The 21070-nt window shown below is 45.1% G+C and overlaps 1 protein-coding gene across 1 annotated transcript in view; it reads right to left on the reverse strand.

The window, feature by feature from the left end:
• Positions 1–21070, reverse strand: part of DNTT (DNA nucleotidylexotransferase) — a 1044127-nt gene that overhangs the window by 774952 nt on the left and 248105 nt on the right. The window contains exon 5 of the mRNA XM_069242235.1: positions 13703–13780. Coding sequence (XP_069098336.1) covers positions 13703–13780 — 78 coding nt within the window. The remainder of the gene's footprint in view (positions 1–13702; positions 13781–21070) is intronic.

Genomic DNA, 21070 nt, shown 5'->3' on the forward strand with positions numbered 1-21070 from the left:
CCGCCATTTTCTATCTGTTCAATCACTCGATACCTGATCTTCGACAGGAGAGGACCTACACTGCAAGCGCTGCTGTGACCTCAGTCTGGAAGAGACAATGGCTTGTGCGTCTGGGGAAAGGGTCCCTGCCTTCAGCATGGAGGAGTTGGAGAAACTTGTGGATGGGGTCCTCCCCCAGTACACGCTACTCTACGGTCCTCCAGAAAAACAGGTAAGTACACTGGGAGCATGCTGTATGGGCTATGTCTGTGTGGAGTGGGGTGGATGAAAGATGGGGGGGGAATGAGGCGTGCATGAAACGACGGTGAGTGCATGTGCCACATGGCAAGGGTAAGGATGGGGGCCAATGACTGTGACAGTGCAGTTGGTAATAACTTTTCTTTTTCCCCCGTACAATTCATGTAGGTCAGCGCCCACCAGAAGAAGGACATCTGGCGTGCCATCGCTAAGGATGTCCGGACCCTGGGGGTCTATCACAGACGGAGCACCCACTGCCGTAAGAGATGGGAGGACATTCGCCGCTGGAGCAAGAAGACGGCGGAGGCCCAGCTGGGGATGGCCTCCCAACGTGGGAGGGGTGCCCGTCGCACCATGACCCCCCTGATGTTCAGGATCCTGGCGGTGGTGTACCTGGAGTTGGACGGGCGCTTGAGGGCATCACAGCAGCCACAAGGGGCTGAGTACACTCTCATTCAGCTGATTCAGCACGCAGTGGAGGTGTCTGGGTGGGGGAGGTGGGCTGTGGGTTACCCTAGGCCAGGGCGAGTGTGCTAGTTGGGTCCCGTTCTTCTGGCAGACCCTGTGGCACCCCACCCCACCTATGTACAGTGCCAACTACACCTAGTCAGGCTCCTGTGACATCCATGTGTGCAGATGTCAGCCATAGCCTTGTAGGCCATGTCCCAGGGATTGAAGAGTGGACCCCAAGTGCGCGGCGTAGTGCAGGGGGCTTCTGTGTCTGTCGTGTCCGCCAATGGTAGCGGTAATGCATGCACTCAACATGTCTTTCTTCTGTCGTCCCCCCCCTTTTTGTGGTCTCCCTCTTCTTGTGTGCATTAGCATCATCAGGCGGAGGAGCAGTGGCACCGGAGCAGGAGGGAACTGTATCCCACATGGCCCTGGAGGGCGACACTATGGAGTCTAAATTCACCAGTGGGATGGAGGGCGAAGGGAGCTCCACGGTGGGTGAAGGAGTTGACACCAGTGATACGGACTCGTCCTCTGATGGGAGCTCCCTTGTGGTGGTGGCCACATCTGTGCCCCCTCATCTACAGGTACAGCCGCCACCCCCCCTACCAGCACCACCCTCCCAGCAGCCCCTCAGCCTTTGCCCCATGCCCGCTCACCCGCTCACCCAGGAGGGTGGGCATCACCTTCACCCCAGGCACCTCAGGCCCTGACCCAGCCACCCCTGCTGCCCTCAGTGAGGAGGCCATTGACCTCCTCAGGTCCCTCACTGTTGGGCAGTCTACCATTTTGAATGGCATCCAGGGTGTAGAGAGGCAGTTGCAACAAACCAATACATTCCTGGAGGGCATTCATTCTGGTCAGGCAGCCCTTCAGCGAGCTTTTCAGACTCTGGCCTCAGCACTGATGGCAGCCATTGTCCCTGTCTCTAGCCTCCCCCCTCCAACTTCCTCCACCCAGACCCACGCCCCTGTACCTCCGCCTACCCCAAGCACACCATCAGACAAGCATGCACACACCTCAACACACAAAGGAAGCTCAGGCAAACATAAGCTCCACACATCTCACAGGCACACACGCAAGCATCACACACATGCAGACACAACAACATCCACTGCCTCCACTGTGTCCCTCTCCTCCTTGTCTCCCTCCTCCCTGTCTCGTCTCCATTCACACCTGCATGCACTACATCTACAGCCACTACTTCCATCACCAGCACACACAGCACCACACCCCGCTCACGTGCAGCCACCACCCCCACTCCCATTCACACGTCCCCTGTGTCCTCTCCCACGCCACCTCCCAAGGTACACAAACGCAGGCACACACCCACCCAACAGCCATCCACCTCACGACAGCCTCCAGCGCATGCACCTTCACCCAAAGTCACCAAACGTACACCTCCTACAACCACAACCTCTTCCTCCACTCCCAAACCCTCTCCAGCTACCCGTCCCGGTGTTCCCAAGAAACTTTTCCTGTCCACCCTTGACCTCTTTCCCTCACCTCCCCCACCCCGTCAGTCTCCTAGGGCACGACTCTCCAGGTCCCAACCTAGCACCTCAGCCACAACATCTCCCGGACCAGTGGTGCCAGTAGTCACCGGATTCTGGAGTGCACCAGGCAGCAGGGCAGCCAGTGTGGCAAGGAGCCACAGCACGGACAGTCCCCCACCTGTCAAGCATCAAAAGTTGGCCAGTGCCTGGCGGGAGAGAGGGAAGACTCCAGCTACCAAAGCCGCTCCCAGGGGTACAGGTGGGAGTGTGGAGTCAGCTCCGACACCTTCCAAGGTGGGGAAGGGGCACAAGAAACCCGGCAAGTCTGGGAACAGCACCACGGCGGAGAAGACCGCCATCATCCCCGCTGGCCAGGAGGCCACCGCCATCATCCCCGCTGGCCAGGAGGCCACCACCATCAGCCCCGCTGGCCCAGACAGGACTGCCAGCACCAGCCCCGCTGTTCCAGACAGGACCACCAGCCCCGCTGGCCCAAACAGGACCGCCAGCACCAGCCCCGCTGGGCCAGACAGGACCGCCAGTACCAGCCCCGCAGGCCCAGACAGGTCCTCCAGCCCGATGGCCCAGAAAGGACCACCTGCACCAGCCCCACAGGTCCAGACAGGACCGCCAGCACCAGCCCCGCAGGCCCAGACAGGACTGCCAGCACCAGCCCTGCAGGCCCAGACAGGACCACCAGCACCAGCCCCACTGGCCCAGACAGGACCACCAGCACCAGCCCAGCAGGCCCAGACAGGACCGCCAGCACCAGCCCCGCTGGCCCAGACAGGACTGCCAGCAGCTGAGTCGCTGCCAAGGACCCCGCCGCAACAAGCACTGCTGAACAGGACACCTCCGCCACAGGAACCGCTGCCAAGGACACCGCAGCCACAAGCACCGCTGAACAGGACACCACCGCCACAAGCACCGCTGAACAGGACACCTCCGCCACAAGCACCGCTGAACAGGACACCGCCGCCACAAGCACCGCTGGCCCATGAGCGCCAAGGGCACTGGCGCTACTGAGTCCGCCACTAGCAGGATGAAGCACTCTGGGCACCAAGCCCCCTCCAGAAACAGTGGAGAAAGGCATCTACTACCTCAGTCCTTGGCAGAATGAAGCACTATGGGCGCAAACCCCCCTCCAAAACCAGTGGAGGGATACATCCACTACCTCAGTCCTTGGCAGGATGAAGCACTCTGGGCACAAAGCCGCCTCCAGAACCAGTGGAGAGATACATCCACTACCTCAGTCCTTGGCAGAATGAAGCACTATGGGCGCAAACCCCCCTCCAAAACCAGTGGAGGGATACATCCACTACCTCAGTCCTTGGCAGGATGAAGCACTCTGGGCACAAAGCCGCCTCCAGAACCAGTGGAGAGATACATCCACTACCTCAGCCCTTGGCAGGATGAAGCACTCTGGGCACAAAGCCCCCTCCAGAACCAGTGGAGACTGTTATCCACTTGAGAGACTGTGGCTTTGCACTCCCCAGGATTGAACAGTGGGCAAACCACCCACTGTAGAGACTTGTGAGACTGTTGCTTTGCACTGCCCAGGATTGAACAGTGGGCAAACCACCCACTGTAGAGACTTGTGAGAATGTGGCTTTGCACTCCCCAGGATTGAACAGTGGGCAACCCACCCACTGTAGAGACTTGTGAGACTGTGGCTTTGCACTCCCCAGGATATAGCAGTGGGCAACCCACCCACTGTAGAGACTTGTGAGACTGTGGCTTTGCACTCCCCAAGATTGAACAGTGGGCAACCCACCCACTGTAGAGACTTGAGAGACTGTGGCTTTGCACTCCCCAGGATTGAACAGTGGGCAACCCACCCACTGTAGAGACTTGTGAGACTGTGGCTTTGCACTCCCCAGGATTGAACAGTGGGCATGGGGCCCCCTCGTGGATTTGGCGTTGTGCACTCAACCGGATGAGGTGCCCCCCTTTCCCTTCCCCCTGAGGTGCCTGTTTTATTGCTGTCTGATGCCCCTGCAGTGTTCTCTCCATCATGTTCGGGTATTGAGTGTGGGCCTCACCCATGCAGTGTGGGCCCAGTGTTCCACGGACTTCAATGGAGCAATACCTGGACTTGAATTCTTGGTGTATATATTTGTTTACAGTGTATATATATTTTTGCGTACAGGATTTTAATAGATTACAATGGTTACACTAATTTCCTTTTGTCTTTGCATTCTTCCGGGGGGTTTGGGAGGTGTAACTGTAATGTATCATGCTGTATTGGTGTGTGTGTTGTCGTGGGTGAGGGTGGGGTGGGGGTGTTGCGTGTTGCGTGTCTGTGTCCCTGTTTTTTTCCCTCTCCCCTCCCCTGTGTCGTAGGTGCAGTACTCACTGTAGTCTTCGCCGCCGGCGTTCGTGCTCCAGTTAGAGGAGCAAGAAGATAAGGGCAGGAAAAATGTGAAGCTCTGGTTCCATGGCGTCCTGGTTCCTCGTGGGGTGTGTAGAGGTGAGCGTTTTCCCTTCGAAGTCCTGCTTCCGCCGTGTTTTTGTTCGTGGTGAATCCGCCCCGGAAAAGGTGGCGGATTGGTAGGTTGTGATACTGTGGGCGGTACATTGTCTCCCGTCTGTCTGTTGGCGGTGACCACCGCACTGTTTGTTTGTACCGCCTTGCCGGTTGGAGTGTTAAAGTGGCTGTCTTTGTTGGCGGCTTACTGCCACTTTAACACCGACCGCCAGGGTTGTAATGACCACCTATGTATTGCAAGCCACTCACCTGAATCTCCAGGGGGTCCCGACGGGGTGATGACAGTCCCAAACTCCCTCTGAGGTTGCTTACGGGTAGCAGTAATTGTGAAACTGCCCCCCAGGGGAAGCACAAGGGGAACGGGGTTGGGAGTAAGAGAGAAAGTGAAGATACCAAAGACTTCTTGATGTTTTCTGCGCTACTGGACACTGGGTGGTGTCATGCATCTGTAGAAATTCCAAGGGCTGGTTCTGGGATTACTTAACTCACGTCACACTATGGTTGATGCGATCGTTAGTTGGTAACAAAAAGGTCTGTGGGAGATAGCCAAATACATGCAGGCCCGGCCTTAGCACTGGTGGCGCCCTGTGTGACAATCTTATTTGGTGCTCACCACTCCAATCACCTCCTCCTCAGATTCCCACAATAGTACCCAGCAAAAGTGCCCTATACCTCCCTATAGCCCCTCTTTCACATGCATTTAATTTGTTTTAAAGATCATTCTAAAGGCTAGCATTACTAATTGACTCAGCTATCCACATAAGTACAGCAGCAGCCATATTAACTCTCTGCGCCACTTTTGGAGAGTCAAAACTGCCACTTAACAAAACTCCGATCTCTCTCTGTGTCAGGAACATTAATCTCAAGAGTTACCTTGACATTTGTATTGCTGCCTGACAGATGAATGCACATGGAACTCTGATTCAGGTGCTTTTAAATTGCAAATTAATGCTATACACAACCACCACCCCACAGGTCAGCGTTCCCCCAAGTCAGCACCCAGTGCAGCCGCACCACTCGCATCCCCCTAAAGCCAGCCCTGATCACGTCACCACTTGTACATATAAGTACACTTGTTCAGCGGTTCATCCATATGTTGCTCACAAAGTTATACAATACTCCGTACGCATGGAAGGTCTTAGCATAAGAAAATAGCGTTTATGTACTGCCCCTTTTAAACCGGTGAGGAAACAAGTTCTGCACAATCTTCACAATGTCCACAATAATATGTTTTAAATCAAAAGAACATTAAGTTCCCAATAATGCATTCATAAAAACAAAAGGATTCAATTCTCCAGTTATTAGATGACACACAGCCTTGAAACTAAGTTGTTTTAAGGCACACAATAACACTGTTCAAGAAAGCTGTATTAATAATCTTCTGTTGCCATAAGCTTCGTGCAGGGCCCAATGTTTGCCCTGCAAGACGTGGTGCCAATTGTCTCCTTGGCAACCAGACTCGCCATTAACTATAATGATAATCACTGTTCAAATTGCTCTGTTTGGTTTCTCAGTGTGTAGCATGAAAGATTCCAACTGAAATAGACAGAGTCACTGTTCCAGAGTTCAAAATTCGTAAACCTTTGACTTTAAATTTCAAAAATTGGCTTTGACTGAAAAATCAGTTTCCACACCTTTTGGATCCTGAATGTGATAAGTGACTCTTCAAGAGTCGATACCTGACTGAAGTCCTTTCTCTCTCTTTTGTCTTTTTCTTTTCAGGAAGGGCCGGAATCCATGACGTCCGGGGACCAAATCAGGAGCCGAGAGGACTGGAGATGCAGGTGAGTGCTGAGATACAACGAGGCTAAGCACTGGATTGCCTGCAGGGGCGAGTTTATATACAGTCTTCAGAAACACAGGTGTTTCTTTGCACATGTCGAGGGGTGATGGTTCAGATATGTGGAGTTGCTGCGCACATGGATTTGAAGCGGTAGCTTGCAGGTGCTGCTGTCAAAACTGGTTCGTCGCCGGCAATACCGCGTGTATGCAAAACGGCAATAATGCATATATTCAACATGTACATCTCTTGATCCTCGTGCTGCTTAAGATCCCATCCCAGGTACCAGAACAGTGTGAGCAATTGTCAGAACAACACGTGGCTTAGCAAAAGAAATAAACATGTATCCTCCCGCTGAGCCACACCCCGTCCACCCTCGAAGTAGGTAAAGGAATTCTCGCCTTTTACCAGGATGATGGATGGATGACTAAGTATTTTTTACCCATGATTCTAATTATGTATTGTATGTGCATATGTGTGTGTAGTCATGTGTGTGTGTGTATAAATATATATATATATATCTGTATGTATGTGTATATGTTGTTTCTGTGCCTGGCATGTTTGTGGATCATTGCATGGCTCCTGTTTTTTTTTTTTTTGGGTTGTTATTCTAGATATCTATGAATCTCTGCTCTCTTTTTATCACACTTATCTACTCATCACTCTTATGTCATGTCTCTATCAAACTATCCTCCATTCTCACTCGGACTCATCCCAAATCCCTTCGACCACTTTCATCTCCTAAATATCTCTGCCTAAGCTCTTCCCTCCACCCCCACATCTAACTCACCAAACCTCACTCTACCTCTGTGACCTCCCACACAACCCTACTAAATTCTCCTGCATTCATCTCACCCTGCTACTATGCTCTCCCTAACCCTTCCACATCCTCTTTCCCCTCCGCCCCCCTTTTATTCATCTCAAGCCTTTAGATTGAGTAAATGAAGGATAAACTCCCAATTAACACTTCTGGATTTCTTTCCTCCTCCACCCCTCCATTACTCCAGTCAATCTAACTAACAAACTCTCATATCCGCAACTCAAATTAACTCATAATAATACTAAAACTGTACTCCTTATTAAATTATACTAATCCATCACTAATTCTTGTTGGGTACCGGAGTAGCGTGCTACTCATCGAAAAGCGCTTCGACGCCTCGTCAGGGGTAGTAAGCGCTATATAAATACGATTACAATACAATACAATACAATGTACTACTGAACAAGAAACCCTTTCACAAGGCTGTGTGGGTACATGTGGCTACTTCGAGGATAAGGGGTGCAATAATCAACATCAATGTGTGTCAGTGTGAAGGGGTAGTGTGTGAAATGACCGTAGCAGAATGGGGTACTCAAGAGATTATTTACGTGGTAACACAAGCCACGGAGTTCCTAACTCCGTGTTTGGGTTGAAGAGTATTTTGCTAATGTGGTCCAGATCTTTCATTTCACATGTCATCTATCAGGTGATTCATAGCCATTTCCTATCAGAAACTGTGTAAATGATATGTTGTGCAACAATGTTTCTCCCTTTGCCAGATCACATCAACGCCTACATGTCCCCTGGAAGCAATCCTCAACAGTTGCCACAATTGTTACCACGAGCATGCTGATAATATTCAAATAAATGTTAGGACCTTAAAAACAAGTGGTTGATGATTGTCTCTATCATAAACAAAACTGGATAACGGACAACTGAATATCTCAATGGATTACAACTTTGAAAAGCACGAGGCTCTTGGCACAATCTGGTTTTACGCTCCGGGCATTTTCCCCAGCAGTTTAAGCTGAGTCAAAATGTTTGGGGTTATATTTAAAACTGAATTATTATTTCCACAAAGGCTAACTCTGTGACCAAGAACACAGTTTTCCTTTTGTACCACTTGCACAGCTCCCCCCCCCACACAGGTCTGCAAGGCCAAGAACAAATCACCCGCATGCTAGCAGTGGTCCTCTCACACATCAGCTACTCTCACAGATTTCATGGAATATTTTCATAAGTAAAATACAAAGAGCAAAAGTTTGCCGCCCAACTCATTCTCGGATTGAAAGGTGACGATCACACCATTCCAGCAATAAAATACATTTGAGTGGTTGCCATTCAGTAAAAGGTTGATTTGATAATGCTTTGACTAGAACACAATTCCTCTGCACTCAAAAGCACCTGATGATGTTTCCAAACTATTCCCACCAGACACCCAATATCGGCCTCTCAACTCAGTCTCACCTTACTCCACCGTGTAGAAGGTCTCTGCACCATTCTATCAACTCCCTCTGGAACTCCTGTTGCCACTTGCCATGAGACCAACATCAGATCATTTCTCTTTACAGTATAACATATTCTATGTACAGTAACCAATTGCTTATTAAACCCATAAGAAGTATTCACTTTCATGACTATGAAGCGTTTCCTAAGATAAATTATTAATTTTTTTTATTTATAAAATTACAAAATCACAAGATAAAGCTCTTTTAACCTAAATATGCAAACATATAGTTACAGTGAAATACAATGGCATATTTTTTTAGATTATTCACAAACAAAGCTTACAATAACAAACGGTGATAATTGTCAGATATACAGTAATGACAACGTCACTTTCAGTGATGTTTACTTTTTAATTCCGGTGCTTCTCATGTTTTAGAACTAAATCACCGTAGCCTTAATATAAATAATATTTATGTGAATAACTGGCGTTGTCTTCGGCGTGTTGCAGGGGCTAATTTGCAATTGCTAGTTTAGGGCTTATAAAACACATTGGGATCCCTATACATCATCGTTGTAGACCTTCCCTATTTATATAGGATTTCTGATATTTTGAGTGCAATGGAAAGGTTCCCTTCAATGTTATTCAGGTATTTTCTAACATAAACCTTCCAACCAAAATTGAATCTTTGTGACTCATAATGGGCATTCAATTTGGATAAAAGAAACCTGCCTCTTTTGTCTCTTTTCTTTTAACTTGAGTTATATGTTATGCTATGTCTGGTTATATTTTGTTTAGTTATGTTATATTATGTTACATTATCTCAATTTATGTTATGTTGTTTTTTTAATGTTAGGATTAGTACAGCTCTAAATATTACCCTCAAGTGGAATCCTTGAGTTATAGATAATGGCTTGGCAGCTTTCACATTCTGTAGAATTGTAGGGACAGCGTCCATTTCAGAAAGTGGCCTATTATAACAATTTCCTGGAGACAAAGCGGTCAACAATAATTCTTTATTAAATGGACTTGCATTCAAACTGCTTACAGTTAGGAGGATAAAGGCACACACTCCTCTGTTCTTTATGCTATTTGGAGGCTACAACATGACATTGAGCCTGATTTAGAGTTTGGCGGATTGGTTACTCTGTCACAAATGTAGTGGATATCTTGACCACCATTTTACAAATGTCAGTGGATATAATGCACTTGGAATATGGCTGATGGGATGTACCCTGTCCACCAAACTCTAAATCAGGCCCATAGTCTTCTGGAGCAAAGGTTCTGAAGAGGTGTTGATGTATGAATTACGTACGTAGAAAGAGCCTGCCTTATGCATTGTCTTGCTTTCTCAAACTCAGTAGTGTTTTGTCTGGTACATTTTGCAGTCTCTGGAGTCAATGTAGAGATACACGTGTAGTCATACATTAGCATTGTTGTAGGCATCAACCCTAGAGGGAAACATGGGGCCAGCTCCAGCAGAAGCACCCCTTCAACAGTTTTGGTCTTACGTATTTACATCTTTTGGAAGGGTAATAGATATTTAGTGCACTCATTTGTGCCAGGAATTAATTGGGTGTGTGTTTAGAAAAGAGTTGGGTGCTATCCTTTACTGCTGTCCTTTACAGCTTTCCTTTACAGCTATTGAAACAACCCCTAAGATGATTTGCTCCCTCTCATCAGTACTAAATAGACATTAACAAATAGCACCTGCACCACAAAATCCTGTGAAACTCCACAGGTTTAAAGATAGAGACATGATCAGTAGGGGTCATAGAAAATATGGTAATTAGATATGTGAAACAGTCCCTGTTAGACTTAGCATCCTTGGCGTGGTCTCCCCTAACTTTTTGCCTCAGCTTCCCAGGTTGTTGATGTGTGCTGGACTCTGTTTTTTTCTGTTTTTGATACACTGGGTACTTTAACACTGCTAACCAGTGCTAAAGCGCAGGTGCTCCTATGTAAAATGTATGTGTAAAAGGCTTATCCATGATTAGCGTATTTGATTTACTAGTAAGTCCCTAATAAAGTGCACTAGAGGTGCCCAGGGCCTGTAAATCAAATGCTACTAGTGGGCCCGCAGCACTGGTTGTGCCACCCACATTAGTAGCCCTGTAAACATGTCTCAGACCTGCCACTGCAGTGTCTGTGTGAGTGTAGATTTAAACTGCCAATTTGACTTGGCAAGTGTTCCCGCTTGCCAGGCCTAAAGCTTCACTTTTCATACATGTAAGGTTCCCCTAAGGTAGGCCCTAGGTAGCCCCATGGGCAGGGTGCAGTGTATGTCAAAGGCAGGACATGTACTGATGTGTATTACATGTCTTAACAGTGAAATACTGCTAAATTCAGTCTTCACTGTTGCAAGGCCTATCTCTCTCATAGGTTAACATGGGGGCTGCCTTTAAATATTATCAAAGTGCAGATTCTCCTTTGAGAGCACATAGAAAAATGGAGTTTGGGGTCTCTGGGCTCACAATTTAAAAATACATTGTTTAGTGAAGTTGTTTTTTAGATTGTTAGTTTGAAAATGCCATTTTTAGAAAGTAGGCGTTTTCTTGCTTAAACCATTCTGTGACTCTGCCTGTTTGTGGATTCCCGGTCTGGGTCAGTTTGACAGTTGGGCTGTTTGTGAATCCCCTCTAGACAGTGAAACAAAGGGAGCTGGGTTGTAGCCTGCATGTCCTGATGAGCGATCTGTGCTAGAATGGAGGGAGGAGTGGTCACTTACAACTGAATGGACTATGCCTGCCCTCTCACAATGCAGTCTCCAACCCCCTGGTGTGTGTCTGGGGCCTAGCCTTGGCAAGGCAGGATCTTGCGAACAACATAGACTTTCCTTTGAATTATGCCTACTTCAAAGGCAGAAAGGAATATAAGTATTGGAACCAAATCCCTGAAAATTAGATCACTTCTTGAACCAAGAGGAACCTCTGTAAGGAGAAGAGCTGGAGAGCTGAGAAGTGCTGCCCCTGCCTCTGACTGTGCTTTGTCGGGCTATCCTGCAGTTGCTGTTTCTGTCTGTGAAAGGGGACAAAGACTGGACTTTGTGGTATATTCCTGCTTGTGAAGAGTCTCCAAAGGCTTGAACTGAGCTTCCATCCTGTTTTGAAGTCTCAGGGCCATCAATGACTTCCTCTGCCAGCACCTGGACTCTCTGCTGAGACTCCTGCCCTGCCAAGTGGTGCCCTATCCAGTCCCTGGGCCCTTAAAAGGTGAAGCTGGCAGACAAGAGCTGACAATCCACGCACAGAATGCGGTGTGGGGAATTTTTCAACGCACCATCTGCATTACGGCTGATAAACGATGCACCTCCAGCTTTGCAGCTTAAATCGACTCTCTACCTGCATCGGGGCTGGGAGAACGACGCATCGTGGCTGGAGAAACGACGTGCAACACCCACTTGCGGCTGCTGAAAACTACGCAAACCCACGCAGCTTGGTTTCTAACACCGTGTGGCAGATTTTTCCATGAATCGTCCGTGGCCATCAAAGTCAACCCGACTCTGTGCGGATTCGATGTGCCCCATCCGAAAATCAATGCATCGCTCTCCTGTGAGGAAGAAAAACAATGCATCGCTGACTGGACCGGAGAAGAAATGACTCACGGCCTTCCTTACATGGAAAGAATCAACGCATTGCTGCCTTTTCCGATGCACACTCGCCCGTGCGGCTTTCTTTTTTAAGCTAACCAGGTACTTTGTGCAAAATCAACATTTCCATTGTTTTCTATGGAGTAAGACTCTTATTCTTTTGAAAGTTCATATTTTAACTTGTGTATGTTGGATTTTTGTCGTTTTGGTCTTGTTTGATTTAGATAAATATTGCTTATTTTTCTAAACTAGTGTGGTGTCTATTTTGTAGTGTTCATTATGTTACTGTGTGTGTTAGTACAAATACGTCACACATTGCTTCTCAGTTAGCCTGCCTGCTCGTGCCAACCTGCCAAGGGGATGTGTGGGGGTTAACCAGATGTGTTTCCCCTTTGCCCTGACTAGAGTGAGGGTTGTTGCTTGGATGGGGGTAACCTGACTGCCAACCAAAGACCCCACTTCTAACAGTCCCCAAATGGGGCCTCTTGTGGGGGTGGACTGTACACTGTTCATGTCTGTTATGTGGTACGGAAGGAAGGCTTACATTAGAATATCAGCATGTCTCATTTACTCATTGGTTCAAAGTTGAGCATTTTGATATGACTATGGTCATTTGCCTTAAGGTGCTGCACCCTCCACTGGCAATCATGTGGTGTTTGAGGATGTGCCATTAACTTTCTTGAACGGTATTGGCTCAGGTAGGTGCGCAACAAGGTTTCTGTAAAAGCCAACGCTAGTCAATGTTCTGCAATAAGGTTGTGTAAATGAAATCTATTGTTTGTCACAGACTTGATATTAAGTAGCATTCCTGCAATATGGGGTATTTCTACTTTTATCTATTGTGACTGTCTTGAACCTCTAGCAAAAGAATTGCAGTGCATCTTAATTGCCATGTATTGAGGGGACTGTGACGCAGGTGTTAAACTGATGAAAGTCTCCTAAGGACTGTGTGTTGAATAGGTAGATCAGTGACATAGCTATCAGTAGTGAGGGGCTCACTGCAAACCAAGTATGGATGTTTTTTCCTACCAAACCAGGGCACGGGGGCCAATGAACCTGATTTGAATTTAGGTTGGTAGCCTCGGTTTTGAAGTGGATACTTGTCTGCCCTTGACTTCAGGCGTGGTACCTAACACCCACAGCTCCTTCGAGATTAATCACTGTTGGTGAATAGATGGGGCTGCCAAAAATGCAGTGGTCCCAGAACACTCTTAAGAATAAATAGCATATTAGACAAAAATATTTAGCGTGAACATAAAAACTATGTTGCACAATTTCTGTACATGTTTATCTAAATGTAGGGTTTGAAAAAAAACAATTGAAGGACGTTTTACAGATAACAGGACACGTCATTGATAACATGTGTTATATAGAGGGGGTATAACGTAAGATCCATTTAATTAGCATTATAAATGTAACGCATTCTGGGTAGATACTTAAATGGGAGAGTGTTACCGTGAAAGCTTTGTTGTGGTTTTCTATGGTTGTCCTCCTTTGGCAGGCATACTGTGACACGAGGGCAAACGGTGGAGGCTGAAGTGAGTCTGACTTGGAAAATAAGTTGTCTTGTCTCTAAAGAGAGTAAAAAAGTTATGAAGAAACACGATTATTTTTTTAATCAGAATCTGCATGTGCATCTGCTTTGTCTCTTAATTTAAAATGTATTTACATTGACTTCACCTTTTAACTTCTGTTTTTAATTTCACATTTTCCATTTAGAAAACAGAGGTTTTGTGAGATAATGGTACGAAAAATCATATACATCATAAACATAAAAAGATAGATTTCATATTTCTTTGGAAACATTCTTCACATACATTTAGCTCTTAGCACACACGTATCTAGTGCTTAGTTTGTAAAAGAAGTAGGGCCGGGGCCCAAGGGTTTGCTTAGGACCCGCAGGGTGCTACTGAATTATAGTCCGGAATCCATCAACCTAATGCTTCCTTCATCCTCTACCAGACACTCTCTGCCCTTTTATCTCACTCTGTGTGTTTTCCTTTCTTTTGCTCCCGATCAATGTCTGACGAGCAAAAATAAGTGCCTGGCAACAAAAATTAGTACTGGCAACCACTGGATCAAATGAAACACTGGAAATTTGCATTACAAATGGACAACACAGTCACACCTTACACAATCACAAAAGTCAGCGAACCTTCAGTGTGGAACATAATTTTTAATGTAATGGTCTGTACTCGTGTACCCAGGTACCCACTTCACAGAGCAAGGTAACCAGTGCAAAAGTGAAGACAAGGTGCAAAGGTTGTTAAAAATCATTTGTATGCAAAACGTAATCCCTTATCGGACGTTTCTCATTCACTACTATGGATGTTGGAACTCTTCAGTCAAATGCCTGCATGAATAGCTCCAATCCAAGTGTTTTAAAGCATGGTGTGGTGATCTTGCCTGGAACATTTCAAAGTTAGGAAAAGAGCTGTTGCTGATGAGATCTCTGGAGTCACTAAGAGTCTGGCGACCCACCACCTCAGCAGAAATCATGGCCTTTGCTCACTTGCTAGATTTAGATATTCCATCCTGTCTGGATGGGAGATATGTGCCTTCAGCGGAGCTGCCATTGTGGGGGCTCGAATGGAGGCACTGATATTTTGGTGGCTTGGAAAGTTTTTTTTTTCAATAACAAAATCCCAAAGTAAAAGTTTCTCATTAAAAAATGCTCTGATGTACCACCTCGTATGAGTCTTTTATGTTGTCACGTTTTCAAGGCCGCAATGCTTCCCCTAAATTTCAGAAGGTCAATCAGTCAAAGGTGTTGTGTTCTAAGTGATAGGCCTCGGGAGGGCACCTGTGAGTGGAACGACCCAGTTGAAATGTTGAAGTTAGGATTGGGGGAATTTGTTACACGAAGTTTATATGTTAAGCTTTTGGGGGAATAGAGCCTTATTGGTGACTGCTCTTGCAAGTACGAATAAACCTACTTATGATCCACTTCGAAGAGGCATCTTTCTTCAACAAAAGACTTCCCATAGTGAACCAGCTGAAGTCGCACGGCTAGAAACCTAGCCATTTGCCCACCTTTTAATAGAAAGGAGAACCACGAGATTGATGGATTGGGCATCTGCCACTCTTTAGTCAGTGCCTCGCATCAATTACATTCCAAGTGACCCCCTTAATATTCAACCATTTCATTTAGTCTGATGACACTTTAGACAGTCACCGTGTGCTAAGTAGGAACTTTATCACAGGAGCTTGGACTCACACAGGTTGAATAAGGTAGTGAAAAAATGCAGTGTTCACCCCACTGAAATATACAGATGTAGAAGGATGCCACATGGGCCAGGTGCATACATGGGGTTTAGAATGAAGAGGCCTAGGCAAAGGTTTCAAAACGTATGCAGGTTCAAGAATTGTGAGCCAGAGAAGTGAAACTGGCTCAGGATGCTATCCATTATCAATATTGCCCAGAAAACCCTGTTCTGTCAGTGGGGGCTAAAGGAGTTAATTGATCGTGGAGGAAATGTTGCGATGCAGTTGTGTGTAAACATCTTGTATACTTGTAGAGATGTTGGTTCGTTCGTTGAATTAGCATATGTTTCATTATCCTTTGCTACCTATCCTAGTGGTATAAAGGAGATTATGCTGGGCCATAACCATCCCATCGCTTGTGGGCCATATTGCTGGTCGTCAGCTTTGATCAAGTTGCAGGCAGATTCTAGGTGCTTACCTTGCGTTGTTTGTGAGATCAATACGATATTGACGAAATCAGTTTTGGTAGCTGTACAAAAGAAGGGCAGTGTGAAGCTGCACTATAATTTACAGGGGCTTTCTGTTCTTTGCAATGTAGAAAAAATGTGCACTAAGGTTTTCAGTCACTATGGAGTGGCTCGACTGCTGTAAAATTGTCCTTGGAGTTCACAAACTGTTTGATGTTGGTATGCCCACGTACTCAGAGTGATGGCTCTTACCTTGAAGGCTGTCTTAGCCACTTATAGTGAGGACGATATGCAGCAAACCACATTTGTGGACTGCTTCGATGTGAACTGAGACAACCTCTGGTCTGAAATGTTCAGCTGGAAAACTCCTAGATTTCTGTTCGAACTAATCTCGAAATTGTATAGTGACATGTGGGTTGCCATGACGTGTTCTGAATTGAGGGGCTTGTCTTGTGACCCTATATTTAGTTGCTCAGTGAAAAACAGAGTTTTGTGCCTGTCTCAAGACTACCTAAATATTTATATGTGATCTTGCAAAAGAAGAGGGATCTGTGAGATGTCCTCTGAAGTTGTGTGTTAGAACATTTCTTAGCTGTGTTATGTGGACAACATAGTTCTTGTGGACGGGACTCCAACTGTACGGCAATGGGTTTGAAAATCATTGAGTATTACGCAAAAAATGGCCTTCAGGTTAAATTAGGTAAAATTAAGGCCCTTTGTTTTTGATCCCAAATTATTCAACCATAGCTGGCTCTTAAGTGCAATTTGGTTGGAGTTTGTTACCACTTATACAAGTCTTGAGTTGCAGCTAGGTCAGGGCCTGAGCAGGGTATTGATGTTTTATGGCAAGAGGCTTCAGCTGGTGGTATTGTTAGACCTAATTGGAATCATGGTGATTATTTGATCCTGGCATGCGGGAATGCCTAGATGGGCACGATTTCAGTAAATATGGTATACAGTACTGCGGTGTGATATTCATTTTGCGATCTAGATTCTTTTCCATTAGATTTGCATGTATCGAGAGATTTGGGGCAATCAGACTAGAACTGACCACACGGTCTGTATGGTTTGCTCTGATCTGAAACATCAGGCCTGTGTTCTTCAGGCTGCACTAAGCACATTGCTAATTTTAATCAAGGTTGAGCAAATTAAATGGAGTTTAATTGTTGTTGAGATTTATAAATCCCAGAAACTCAGCTTTGTCTTTGTAACTTTGGGTTTACAGAACATATTTTAAAGCCACAACATGGCCAACAGACAATTTAATGTATTACTATGTGCTAATATTGATAAATCTTCCACATAACTTGGACTCACAGCAGAACAAGCAGTATTTCTGTTTAAACCTCTTGTTTCAGGCCTGCAGATACTGGCGATTAATGTTATCTTTTTAGGGGTTTGAAGGTCAACGACAGGCACATTTATTTGTTGTCCAGCATGGGAGGACTTAAATCGCCTGGTGTTTTCAAAGAGAGGGGGATGTGCCAACTTTGGAACTAATCCGGAGACATTGAATTACATTCATGGAAACGGACCTCCCCTGCAGGAATTGTGGCACGATCGTATATGGCAATTTTAATTTTATCCAGCATTGACACTTGGTGATACCTGGCTCTCTGCATAAGAGCACTCATCCAAACTGCGGTTTTATCGAGTGTCAGAGGTAATGAACTTTCAGAAAGATATATGACCTTTGTGGAGAACGGCGAGCATGACTCGATTGTGTGCGTTGAGTAAAACATTGTATTGATAATGTGTTATGTGTAATACAAATTGATGAACTTGTATTTAATGACTGGATGGATATTTTCTTAAATCGAAGACATATTTTAGGAACTAAAAAACGAGTTCAGCAGATTTTGATCTCTGTATTCGAGAAAACTAAATTTGAGACGAGTCATGAACACTGAACTCCCATAGTACTGTTTATTTTCATAATTAAAAGCTCAGAGTACAGTTTTGTGTAGTGCGGTGCCAAATTGTGCATGGAGACATCTTTGACTCGGAGCTCCTTATGACGGTTTTAGAGTTTTTGATGCAACTGTAAAATTCACCTGGACACATGAGAAATGCTGTCATGGTTTCAAATCTTCTGAATCTTAATGGTTTGAACTCTTCTGCGGAGAGCTTACACTGGCTCTAAACAGATGCAGTTTGAAAATATGTATCTAAAACACAGACTCACTTTAATTCCTATTTCTTTTTTTGAACATGAATGCGCCGTTTTTTGTTAAGGGTAGACTACAGCCAAGACTATGTACGTGACTACTGCATAATTCAGCAGATTATAAATGGCTGTTATTTTTAAATCAGACGAGTAGCCAGTGTGTCATGGGCCCTAGTGCAAGGAAGGAAATGGCACCAGTGGTCGCTGTTTGAACAGTGGAAGATACCAATACTCATAGATTAGTTGGCTCTTTGGGCCTCTGGGTCCCAGTGCCACTGCACCTGCTGCATCAATTGAAGTTACACCTCTGTTTTAAGCATGATGTGATATTTATGCTATCGTAAATTACTTTTAATCCCTGAATATTTCACATAATCTGTTTATAGACAGCTCTTTACAATGATTCATTTAGGTAGATAAGAAGCTAGAATGGTTTTCTGTGCTCTCTGTGCTATTCCATCTGTTCCCCAAATACGTTTGATGTTTCATCATTCATTCATAGGTGAAAACAGGACAGGCGATTGTGTCTTGTCTAACACTGTTGGATCTAGCCGCTGTCACCTAATCGGCTGCATGTTGATACTGGCTGAGTCAAGGGCATAGTGGACAGGGCTGACATTGAGCACGTTTGTAAGGTGTGTGGATTATTTTAGCGGTATGCACAGAGACGAAATATACTAACAGTACATAGACTCCGTTATTAAAGTCCTCATTAGGAGTGGTGTTCATAGTTGTATTATGTGTAGTAACTACAGTAACAGTGCTTGCTTCGATTGTGCTACTCCTTTAGGTTTTCCCAGTTAAAAATTTCGGCAGGTCAATCCTATCAGATTTTATTGTGGCAGAAATGCCTGATAATTACCAGGACATCCTGATTTTGCTGTGGTAAACATGAAAATCCTTATGTAATTCACCATTACTGTGGAACGACTGAACAGTGGGTGCGATTCTAACCCAGCATTGTTGGATTTCATCAGCTGCAATACATATTTGCCCAAAGAATGAGTCTCTAGTAATGAGGGCCTTGGCCTTATGTATGATAAGCAGGGACCCAGAATGAAGAGGACACATATGCATTTGCACATACACTGGGTATATTCATTGATGAATGGGATTTTAGTCAAGGAACATGTTCTTCATCAATAATCACCAATACTTTGATGTTGTTTACTCTGTAATGTCATCCGCATCTTGGTCTGCCTTTTATCATAGATACATCATATGTAGGGACATCACTCCCACACTAAGAGAACATAATTGAAAACTGATCATTCGAAATCAGAAACATGCACATTTTTAAATCGTATATTGGTGAATATTGCTTAAGGCAAAGTGACAATACATTGTTCTGGACAAAAATGGATCAGAGAAAGACTTCTAAATACAAGTATTTAATGTGGTCAAATAGACCAGCCCCTCAAACATGATATTAATCATGTATTATGGGCTTTTGCTGTTTGAAGACTCCACAAAAAGTCTGGTAGCTGTACAACATTCCTCCTGCAGCCCACTGACTGGGGTTCCAGTGATTGGATAGATGAAAAGACATATAATTGTGATAGAGCATAACTTGGCTGTGCAATTATGCTTTGTTGGAAGAAGAGTAAGGAAGTATTTAACTTAATATATTATGAGTAAAACTATATCCATATAAATGGGTCACATTAAAAGACCATGATATTACATTGCCTTTGTGCAATGTTAATCAAATACAGTTATACCTTAGTATTTTAATGAATGATGTATTTTAGAACCACTCTTCATTTATTGTTCTTAAGAGAATTTCATTTGTAAAAGTATCACTAAATTGTACTTCCTTTCAGTTGTTCAGGCTGGAGTTAAGGCCTACGTGATTGTTATGTTTGACTTTGACATGAAATTCGCTTTCTTTGTATATTATTTTTCTTTCCTCTGCAGGTGTTGAATAAGGAGGCGTGAGGTGGGTTTCCAAGGAAAGAAATTGTTAACAAGGAGCTACAAGAACAACTCACTTTTTGAATTCCTGAGCATGGATGTAATCCAAGGTCGAGCAGATGTGCTCAGAAGAGGATCAATTTAATGGGACAAAATTCACAATGGTGTCTTGTCAGTGAACATTTCCTTGGATTTGATGTCAGCTAATGGAATGTTCTGGGGTTGATAAAAGTTTTGTTTAATTAGTCAGTGCTTCAGATTTACTTATGCTGCTCACATCTCTCAACAGTACTTCTACCGAGGTTTCCTGCGACCCTGACACTTTCCTCTGTATTCATCTTTAGATTTTTAGAATAGTAAAAATTTAGATTCAGTGGTTGGCAGGAAAATCGGAGTCTGAATTCAAAGCACCATATGCTTTTTCTTGGCTTCTGCATTATTGCTATTGAATTATTTGTCTTTTATATGCCAGTGAAATTTTCCATTATGTGAAATTTTAATTCTCCTATGGTGATCATATACATATATACTATGTTTCTGAGACTCATTTATGTATGTTTGGCTTTGAGACTATAATAAATCCCTTTCTAAACTTCAGGTTTGTCTGTGAGATTTAGGGTCAGATGTAGCAAATGCCGATTTTGCGAATCGGAAATTGCGAGTCTGTCCGACTCGCAATTTCCGATTCGCAAAATCGGATGCAGAACGGTGTCTCAGACACCGTCTGCGACTCGCTATGGGCTCGCAAAGACCCACCTCATTAATATTAATGAGGTGGGTCGCTTTTTGCGACCCCATAGCGAGTCCCTGCACTCACAGGGATGGTGGCCTGCTGAAGTCAGCAGACCTCAATGTCTGTGACTGCTTTTTTATTAAAGCAGTTTTTCTTTTTCATTTTGCAGCCCGTTTTCCTTGAAGGAGTTGCAAAATGAAAAAAATTACGAAACCATTTGGTTTCGCTTTTTCAGTGTAGACAGTGGTCATTTGGACCACTGCCTGCTCTGAAAAAACCTTTATGCCCACATTCACAAAGGGGAATGGGTCCCATGGTCGCGGTCACAAAGCAATTCT

Source organism: Pleurodeles waltl, chromosome 6 (assembly GCF_031143425.1).
Source record: "Pleurodeles waltl isolate 20211129_DDA chromosome 6, aPleWal1.hap1.20221129, whole genome shotgun sequence".
In the NCBI taxonomy this organism is placed as follows: domain Eukaryota; kingdom Metazoa; phylum Chordata; class Amphibia; order Caudata; family Salamandridae; genus Pleurodeles; species Pleurodeles waltl.